This window comes from Limulus polyphemus, unplaced genomic scaffold, assembly GCF_000517525.1.
Source record: "Limulus polyphemus unplaced genomic scaffold, Limulus_polyphemus-2.1.2 Scaffold610, whole genome shotgun sequence".
NCBI lineage: Eukaryota > Metazoa > Arthropoda > Merostomata > Xiphosura > Limulidae > Limulus > Limulus polyphemus.
Window position 1 is genome coordinate 296,918 of NW_013666220.1, and position 10,985 is coordinate 307,902.

Genomic DNA, 10,985 nt, shown 5'->3' on the forward strand with positions numbered 1-10,985 from the left:
ATGCCTAATTTATAAGTTAGTTTGCACTGATAAGTACACGTGAAATTGTATGCAAATCATATTTAGATGCAAAAATAAAAACGTAGTGAAAGTTACAATGAGATATTTCATTAACATCTGTTTATATATCAAAAACATACAAACTGTAAGTTTATTCATTATTGATATGTACACTTTATACATGTTTATACAAATGCAAAAATAAGCTAAACACTGTTACCAAACAATTGTCTGAAGATGAATAATCCAAGTTCTATATTATTCAGTGAAATATTGAAAATTGTATACATAATTCTTGAGCAGAAACTAGAACACAAAATATGATAAAAGTAATAAAACTGAGCCCAGTAATGTATAATAAATACAAAAATATAAATTGTGTGCTCCTGCAAAAGTCTTTGTTGAAATATTTTTATTGTTTATGGCTAATATGTGCAATGAGTTTTAGAACAAATATAATTGCATTTAAAACAAGTGGAAATACCTGAATGCAAATGCTGAGTGATGGTGTTAAGATTTCAATGATTTTAGCGAAAACTCACGATTTGCTGTACGTGGGTTATCTTGGTAAATGAAATTTTCACTCTTGTACGGTTCTTTTATATATGTGTTAAAACTCAGTGTACAAGTGACAACAATAAAGCTAAATTTGGGTGCTAATACATGAAGGACTTAAGTTTCAAATTCCAACATAAATCTTGCCTATAATGAGAGGAATGTGACCAGACTAATATTTTAAGTGCTATGAATTGACTTTCTTTGTAATTTATGGTGTCTGTATCGTTTGGTAATCTGTTGTAGCACGATGTAACAAGGATTAGGCGGTGTTATTGAAACCACCTGTTCTGTAAGCTATTACAACTCACTAGTAGTGGCAATTAGGTTTCTCGGTATAGTGAAACAACATGCAAGGACATGTGTTGAAATAAATTTTTGAAAGTTCAAAGAAATGATATTCAAGTACTGAAAAGCTTTCTTGTTATCATATTGATAGTAATGTTCAAATGCGTCTGCGCTGGGCTGAACAAGAGTGACCCCCAACAGGGGTGAGATAGTTATGGACAACGTACATAGGTCACGCTGCTGACCCAACGGTTTATGCGGCACAATAAACAAAAGTACGGCTGCAATGAAACATAAAAATAAACTTGAAATAAAATATATTTATGAAAGAAAATTAAAATGTTTTTATGTACATATATAAACATGAAATCTTAGTTAAAAACAAAAATACTCATTTATTGGTTAGGTTTATTTACAAATATTATTTTTGGGTCTTGTATATTACCGAAACCATAAGGAGAGTATGTGATTATTAAAAAATTAAAAATAGATAAAATTTGCACTTTATGGACGAAACAATTTTTTTGGGATTGCAAAATAATGTATTAAAACATAAAAAGTAATCAGTTCAAATTTGGAACAAATATAAATATTGTAATCATTTCTTATAAATACCATTTCCTAACATAATTTTCCAAGATATTATAGATCATAATGCAAAAAAACTAAACTTATCAGAAGTAACAGGCTTTATGTTTCTTAAACTACACACATTTATTAAAGTCATAACGAAGTTTTAAAACTTTTTAACCAGTAGTTTTATTGTTGGAATGACAAATAGCAAGACTTGCACTGGCTACTAAGAAAATTAGTAGCTGGTAGTCAACGGGTTAAAGGAGTACCCATTGAGAAAGGGATAATAAGTGAAAATGTTGCTGCTTGATAAACAACCTGTTACATTCTTTAGACATTTTTGGAAGAAATAAACTTTTCAAGTTGGCACTGTTGTTCCATGGTTTGTTGAGTTACCATAAATAAAAAATGTTTAACACTAGGTCTTGAGAAGGCTATATTGTAATTGCTGCCTATTTATGCATAGTGGACCACACAATAATAGTTTTATAAGATTATTCTATACTATATAAAGTACAATGTGGAAGCAAACTTGATGTTGTAGTTTGGTTTTGTTGCCTTAATAAAATTATTGATACTTGCAAACTTTAATGCTATATTAATTTAAAATTTTATTATGTATTTAAAATTGATTAATACATTTATATTTGTATTTATCACATGGTTAAAAGGCTAACATGACTAAATGGATAAAAGAATACTGGTTATGAGTGTTTGCTCTATAATCATAGAGTTTCCAGGTTCAACACATACCAGTGTCTCTCACAAATTTACTAGAGCAAAGATGGTGGAAAATAATTATTTAGTGTTAAATAAGCCATAAACTTAAAGTTGTACAAGTTATAAATGGTAATGTAACACTCTTTTCAACATTAAAGAATACAGTTATGAATTTATACTAGAAACATAAATTTACTGTTTTTACATTGTTTTAAATTTTATTTAACAGTAAAGTTGGTGATGGGTGCTCCTAGCTAGTTGCTTTCCTTCTAGAAGGCAATTCAAAATTAAAGAGTAAGGTTGAGAAGTGTCTAGAGAGTTCTTCTGGTGGGACACTGGAACATGTTCTTGCAAGATGTGGGCAGGGACTTAGTAGGTACATATTGAGGCACAATCAGATGTAGAAGGTTCTAGAGTGGTACACTCTTATGGTTTGTACACTTGTATGGATGTTGCTCAAAGTCATTCTAGAGTATTGTACTCTGAGAACATAACTGTCAAAACAACATGATTGAAAATAATGGACTTGACCTGGATTTTAACACTGAGGTATGAAATATACTGTGATTAATAATCTGTAGAGTGTATTTGATATTTTCATTAATGCTGATAAAATAATGTTTCAGTTTGAAAGTAAAACCCAGTTTCATGTGTTTTTTCGTTAGCAGTAGTGAGTAATATTTCAATTGGGTCAATTTGAAATATTCATGAATGAGCAAATTTATCTACACATTGAAATGCCCATGTTTAGAAGCCAGAGGCTAGTACTTGTGTGGTGGTTTGGCTATTAGTTTAGAAATCGGTTTCTACAGTTGGATCTTCACCCCAACCCCATTTCAATCCTACTGGGCCCAGACTGTTTATGTAATGATCTAACAGTAGTGAAAAGAATATAGCTAAGTTATAAAATAGCTATGTTAGCCATTGTCACGGAAGTAACAGTGGGTCTCACAGCTAAGTGTTGGTCAAGCATGAGATTCGGTGAAACCTAGGGATTAGGACATACACAGGTGTAAGGATACATTGTCTACAGACAATATATACAAATGTGATGTTAGACTGTAGAAATGTCACTTTATCACAATATTTGTTTTATGATTTTTGGGTGCTATAAATGCAAAACTCCATGTAAAATAGTAATTTGAGTGCAGAAAAATGTTATAACCAGGCTGTTACAATTTTAAACCTACATTTCTAGCTTATCAGAATCTGATGGAACTTGCATTTAAATCCTGTCCTCTATGTGGCTATAACCTTATGCCTCTTGGCTATATTGTTCTATCTAGCCATTTATGTTTGATTGTTTGAGTTATCCCACACATTTCTAGAAAATGGTAGAATAATACAGCATGTTTTTTGTTTGTTGACTTTGGCCTGCCATTCCTAAGACTGGGAGCCAGTCTCTCCTTCACTTTGGCAGAGTTCATGGATGAAGATTTGTTTGCTAGCCTTTGTATCTAACATGTTGACTGAAGCCACCAACAGACTGGCCCTGAAATTTCCAGAGCTGACCAGACCAGTCTGTGACATTCAGGCTGTTTAGAGATGTCCTAAACATCATGCCATCTTTTGTAACCATCATTTAAGTAGAGTCCACATTGCCATCTGCCTAGTCAATGGTATCCACATCAAACTAAAACTCTGCCTCAATGGATGAGGAACTAAATTTGCTCTCTAATACCTGTTACAGAAATTAAAGAACTTTTTAATGTTTTAATAGATTCCAGCAATAAAAGTGCCATTGTAGAAGCAAGCAGCCAGGTGGATGTTTTGATTTTGTCTGTATAGAGTAGTAACTTCATTCTTTTATGTTATCCTTATTGACTTTTTGTTATTGTTGTTTGTATATATAATTTGTGAAGGATTGTTTTATGCCTTTTTTTATGTAATACTGAAAGGTTAATTGTATCTTAATTTTTTCTTTTAAATTTGTATTTATATACTTGTGTATTGTATATCTTTTTTTTTTGGGAGTGTTTATCACATGGATTAATTTTGTTTGTTGATGATTCTCGCTTGCTTGATATTTTTGACTTGATTTTTAATAAGGTGGTACTTTTGATAAAGGGTATGTGTCATATTATATTTTTAACTTTATGGGAAAGACTATGCTAGTAAATGAAATGTTTGTCAATGTGCAATTTTCTGTTTATCTTAGTTCTGTGATATAAAAGGGTTTATTGTATTCATCCATCTGTATTACAGATTTTATTTTGAAATTTAGTATTTTGTTTTCATCTAAAGATTTTTCATGTATCATTATGCTGTATTGTGTTTAGTTTGATTTTAAGTTGTAGTTTTGAGTTCTAGATTGTAGTGTAGGACTTTTATATAAAGTTATGTTCTCTGTGTTAATTGTATGTGTGACTGTAAATGTTTTCCAGGGGCCAGAGTAAATTACCATGATTTCTTGACCAATGTACAGGTTTATTTAATTAAAACTTAGAACCAAAGTTAGGGATGTCCAGAAGGTAAAGACAGGAGAAATATATGGTATTCAGGCATGCTGTGCATTTTATACCCCATTGTTTTCAAAATTTTTATATGTGGAGTTGTATGTGGCTATAACACACAATGTTGGTCATAAAAGTATCTAATAATTGTCCTGGGTTATTCACTTGAGGTATCATATGTGCTTTCTTTTGGGAAAGATTTCTTTAAGATTGAGCTTACTATGTAAGAGTTGATAGTGATCTTTTCCACTGGCAAGTCAGGTGATACTTTGAGGTACCCCCCCCCCCCCTTATTTTGAGATGGAAATGATTAATACTGACATGGGTATTGCACCCACTCTGAAAATAATAGCATTATTGTTTTGCTTATATAATGCTATGTTTTTTCACTCTGAGAGATTTTAAGAGTTACAGTTCTCAAGAGATTGAATTCACTACAGTAAAGGCGCTGTCTTTCATGGCACTTATTTTAATAACTTTGTGTGATTTTCAACATGTTTTTTACTTGTTTTTCTTTGTGTTCAGTCTCTTTACTCACAACTCAGTCAAAAGTCAAAGAATAAGTTTAACTTTGCATAACATGCTTTTACTGAACAACCTGTTATTCTTCAGAACCTACCAAGAACCACACAAGAAATTACTACATATGTACATAAAGGATATCAGTTCATTTATGGACAACACATAATACAAGGACAAAATACTCAATGAAGCAGAAGATTAAAAGAAAATGCTACATATTTAGCTTTAACTTCACAGATACTGGGATTACCTTATAAAGATTATCCAAATGGTTTTCAACATGAAAAATGCCACAAACTGATAAAGCCTGATTTGTAACAATGGTATTTTATGGCCACTAGAAAAAATGCTTCTTCAAGATTATGCTCATTCGTTTAGCCTTATTGTTCATAACTCCAATAGCACAATATGATGTTTTTGCCTAGTTTCTGTCAGTAAAAAAAACAAACAAATAAAAAACATTTGTGTAACAATTCATAATTATGTATTCTTAGGCTTGCAAGTGATTCTTAACTTCTTCTTTTTTCAATTTTAATACCTTTCTCACAGTGTGTACATTTTTATAAAGGTACAATGTTACTGTAGAAACCCAAAATGTGTTCAGTGGCTCTTAAGAAATTAAGGACAAACATACAGTAAGAGTAAAAACATTTCAGTATATCTAAAGTTAGGAAACTACTAAAGAAACTGTTTCTTGGAAGAGCAGGACTTAGAATATGTACAGTTTTCAAACAAGCTGTAATTAGTGAGTCATTTCCAAATTACCTTACATACAGTTTTGGTAATTATGAAATAAAGAAACTTTGAAATTATGACATCACTAATATTAATTTTGACTATTACAGATAACATTTTTGTTTTATTTAATGAAGTGACATTATTTTTTTTTACCTTAAAGATTAAAAAAAAAGCATAATACTAAAAATCAGAACATTATGAGACTGATAATGGCTGGAGACGACTTGAATGGGTAATGAAGAAAAACTTCAATATAATGCTGTTATGTTAAACTTATATTAAAGTTTTTCTTCATTACCCATTCAAGCCATCTCCAGCCATTATTAGTCTCAATATGGGTTCCTCGTCATCGAATTATGAGACTGGTTTTTAAATCTTATTATAATGGATCTTGCAATGTGTATATATATATATCCGAAACTCGGATCTCGGAAACTACTGCACCAATCATAACTTGGTAATATTTTTATAACTAGGCAGTATTTTCATAGCTGAGCAATAAATAAAACAATTGAAATTTCCACAAAAATGATGTGTTTCAGATATAACCAATAAAATTACAAAAAACAAGGGAGTTACTTTCAAATATAAAACAATCAAACAACAAACTTAAAAAAAAGTATTTGTTTTTCTTTAGTGAAAATCTCCTGAGTGTTGCAACAAAAAAGCAAGGCACTTTCATTGATAACTGTGTCTACAAAGAAATACTTCAATAAAATCCTTTTTCTCATGGATGGTGAACATTATTGAATGTCAAGTATGAGTACGTTGTTGTAGGATTGTCAGAAAAGGCCACAGGCCCAATAGCCTTTTGCAGGAACTAGCAGTTATATCTGCCTGGAGGGCAGGTATAACTGCTAATATAGATAATAATTTAGCATAATAAATGTTTGGGAGGAATTAAAAAAAAAAGACTTAGGACTTAAACAATTATGTTTCTGTACAACTTTCCAAAACACCATATATGTATTCACAATACAAATATTGATTTTTGTTTCACTTCATTCTTTTATCATTTCTATAGGTCAGGTCAGTGCATCTTTTATTTTTTATATGAGCTTTTTGTGGTTAGGTTTTGGAAGAAATTATGTATGGTGTTTGCTGAGATTGTTTTTTAGTTGGCAGTCTCCACCAAGTAAAGTCATATTTATTGGTTGTTTAGAGTCAGTTTTAGTAGATTGATACTATAGCTTAACCAAGCCAATTCTGTTGTTAATTTATTACTTAAATTATAAGATAATCGGTCCTCCAGTGCCATCAGAATGCATATTATGGATTTTTGAGGAGAAATTTTTATTCTATAAACTACTTACAGGTAAAAATGTTTTTGTAAAGAAACAAATTTAGATTATTGTACTAATGAATAATTAACTGGCAATAAGAATTAAATATTTGGTTATGACTGACCAAATATTTGTAATAGTTCATTAAATTATTTAGGAACTAGTAGTTCAGGAATTATTAAGACTGAAAATTCATTAACTACTGTTGGTTTTTGTAATATATTTTATAATCTCATTTGAATAGTAATTTTAGTTTTGTATAGAACAAAACATTATAGAACGACCTCAGTTTCTTATTTTAATATCAGTGTTTTGTGGGTTGACTTGGAAAAATTTTATTGGCCTGGTATTTTATTTTGTTGGCCTTCAAGGGGACTTTCGGTTGTAGTAGTGACAGTTGCAAGCCCTTTGAGCAGATGTGACATGATATTTGACTTTAAAATTTATGAGAAAAGTTAGGAAAAAAGCATTACTTCTGTACAGTATAGGATTTGAAATTGTATTATTTGCTGTGTTTGATTTGTAGTTTTTTTATATAAAACATTTTTCTAACAAAAAAATTATCTTTTTCTTTACTTGCTTTATCATAGAAGTACCCAGAACAAGCCATATACAAAGTGCTACACATTATGATCAGAAGAGGTGAAATTCAACACCGCATGCAAAGAAAGATGCTCTACAGAATAAAGTAAACTTTAACAAAGTATTTTGTCTTACATTTTATTCATTCCTCAGTTTTAAAATATTAAATGGAGGGATAAAAGTGTAAAGAAAATCATTGAATATAGCAAACCTTTATAAAAGCTAATTTCTTTGGAAAAGTAGTCCCCCCCCCCCTTTTTTAAGTTTTAATTTAACCTATTTTTTATATAGTGTTCAGTTTGTGATGATGCTCATACAGTTTCCATTGGCTTGAAGAACTGTATGCTTTGGATTTTTCTTAAATTTTAGAAACTTGAAGGAAATTTGTTTTTACATGTATGAAATGTAGCTATTTTTGCAATTTATTGCAATAAATTGAATGTAAAAAAAAATCAAATTTGGTTTTATTCTTTATTTAAACTACATTATATTTAGGAATACATAGCTTGTTTGGTGTTTTTATATTTTGGATAACCAATACATTGTATGTATAAAGTAATTTCTGGGTTATTGGACAGGTCACTGGATTTCCTATGTGAACACATATGTAATACTAGTGGAGCATTATGGGAATTTCATACTTGTCAACTCCTTCACGTCGCTGCTCAGGTGGGCTGGTTAATCAAATTGGAGAAGTCCTACCTCCATCCTACCCAATACCTTGTCCATTTGGATGACTTTTTCAACACTCACCCCAGTCAGGGCCCATCCTTCTCCTCTCTGATTTCGTTCCATGGAGTTATTAGTTTGCTACACCCTGTCTGCTCCCTCACTTTCTGCACATGAGGTTCTATCACTTTTGGGGATGTTGTCTTCCATGACACCACTTGTCCCCCTAGGTCATGCACATATGTGTTTTTTACAGTGGACTCTGCATGATCAGTGGAACCTTGCTCAGGATCACTTGGCTGCTAATTTTACATTTCCTCTTTCCCTAGTGAATGATCTGCTTTGGTGGTTGAACAAGATTCGTACGTCGGCAGGGGTCCCACTTTCTCCTCCTTGTCCGGATTTACATCTGTTTATGGACGCATCTCTTCAGGGCTGGGGTGCATGGGTCGATCACCAGGAGGCTTCGGGTCATTGGTCTGTTAATGAGCAGTCCTTACATATCAACATCTTCGAGCTTCTAGTCATTCTTCCCTTCCTACCTCTCACTCGACATTGTCTGGTGATGATTCAATCTAACAATTCAATGGTAGTAGCATATATCAATCACCAAGGTAGCACCAGGTCAAGATCTTTGTTTTTATACATTGGATATCCTCTATTGGCCCCACACGCACCACATTTGTATAATCATGTGTTATGTTCTGGGTGCTTTCAATCTCGTGTCAGATCATCTTTCCCACTCCGACAAGATTTATCCGATGGAGTGGTCCCTTGATCCTCTCATTTTCCAGTGGCTTTGCAGTCGTTGGGTTTTTCCTCACATCGATGCATTTGCCACCACCCTGAATCACAAATTACCCCTCTTTTGGTCCCTGGTACCTCTTCCTAAGGCTTTGGCTATCATTGCCTTGAGCCAAGATTGATCCCACAAATTTCTATATGTTTTTCCTATCCATACCACTGTGCTGAGTCCATCTGATATCTCCCTATTGGCTGGCTCAACTGTGGTTTCCTCGTTTACATCAATTACAATTATTCTATCGTGTGCCCCTTCCCTTATTTCTCACCCTCCTTGGTCAACCCCAGTCACTAGTTCTACATCCTGCAGCTCACATCCTCCATTTTCACACCTGGCTTTTTACCAGTCCTTGGCGAGGAGATTGGGTTTCTCCCGTTGCGTAGCTTTCAATTTGGCTAAGTTCATGTGTCCTTCTTCCTTGGAGTTATATAAATGGAAGTGGAAAGTCTTTCACATGCTCGGGGAATTCCTGCTGCTCAACCTACTGTGTTTTATGTGTCCGAGTTTCTAATGTTGCTTTTCGACAGGGGAGGTCTTCAATCTTCTCAATTTTCGGTTATCAGGCAGCTTTGTCTTATATCTTCCATCTTTCCCATTACTGTAGTCTTTGATTCACCTGTCCTCACCATGTTAATCCATTCCTTCCAGATTTGTCATCTTCCTCGATGACCTACTCTTCCAGAATGGGATGTTAATGTGGTTCTCCATTCCCTTACTTTACCTCTGTTTGAACCTCTTTGCTCATGTTCTATGTTTCACCTTTTCTTAAGGCATAGTTCCTTCTCCTCTTGGCCTGTGGTATTGATGGTCTGACTTGTTTGCCATTACTGTTACATGCACACTTACCACCATACTTATCTTCTGCTTTATCCAGATTGTTCCTTCCTTCTGAAAACCTTGGGGGCTCATGAGGGTAACTCCTTCTTTCCCCCTATTTCCCTTCCCTCTATATATCATTTCTACCCTCGTCCCGATCCAGATAGACTTCTATGTCTGGTGGGTGCCCTTCATTGCTATATTGCCTGCACAACCTCATTCTCTGCCTCACGTTTCCAACTCTTTATCTAATTGTAATCTTCTTCATCCAGTTATCTATCCCCTTCTACCCTCACCAGTTGGGTTCATCATTTGATTGAGTTGGCTTATTCTTCTTTGTCCCCTTCCCACAGGAGTTTGTTCAGAGTTACTTCTCATCAAATTCAACACCTTACCTTTTCCTTATCTTCTCGTATTTGTTGGCCATTGGAGGAAATCCTGGAATTGGGCATGTGGACTACACCTAACACATTCATCTCCCATTATTTACATAATATTGTGGTTTCAGCTTACTCGGGTTTTCAACTTCCACCTTTAGCTGTTCTTCAAACTTCAGTGCGACTCTAAGACTGGGTAAGTCTATGTTAATGCTTTCTTTTATTTCAGAGGTCTATCCTTCTTTCTTCATTACATGGTTCTTGCTCTGTGTCAAGTGATGCCTGGCCAGGTATTCTACAATTGCAAATCCGCACTGGACAGCCATGTTGACTCGGGGTTTCCGTTACATGGCTTTGCAATGCTCACCCTTGAGACGGGGTGTTCCACAAAATCACATGAGATGAATAACCTTGCGATGTTCACTTCATTAACTTGCCTGTTCTGAACTGTACCACCCATGAACTTCATGGGTAAAGCAGAAAGGGATAGCTGCCCATCCCTGTCATGCCTTGATTGAATAAATTGAGATGGTCTGCCTCTTTTCAAAAGAGTGTTTTGTGATCACCCATTGCATTGTTTCAGGTGATGACGTTCCTCTGGACTCTA

The 10,985-nt window shown here is 33.7% G+C and overlaps 1 protein-coding gene across 1 annotated transcript in view; it reads left to right on the forward strand.

The window, feature by feature from the left end:
* The window catches only part of LOC106459449 (DNA replication licensing factor mcm5-A-like), a 107,892-nt gene extending 99,726 nt beyond the window's left edge, over positions 1 to 8,166 (forward strand). Inside the window, exon 15 of the mRNA XM_013919072.2 lies at positions 7,723 to 8,166. Coding sequence (XP_013774526.1) covers positions 7,723 to 7,824 — 102 coding nt within the window. The 3' untranslated portion in view covers positions 7,825 to 8,166. The remainder of the gene's footprint in view (positions 1 to 7,722) is intronic.
* The last annotated feature ends 2,819 nt before the right edge of the window (positions 8,167 to 10,985 follow it).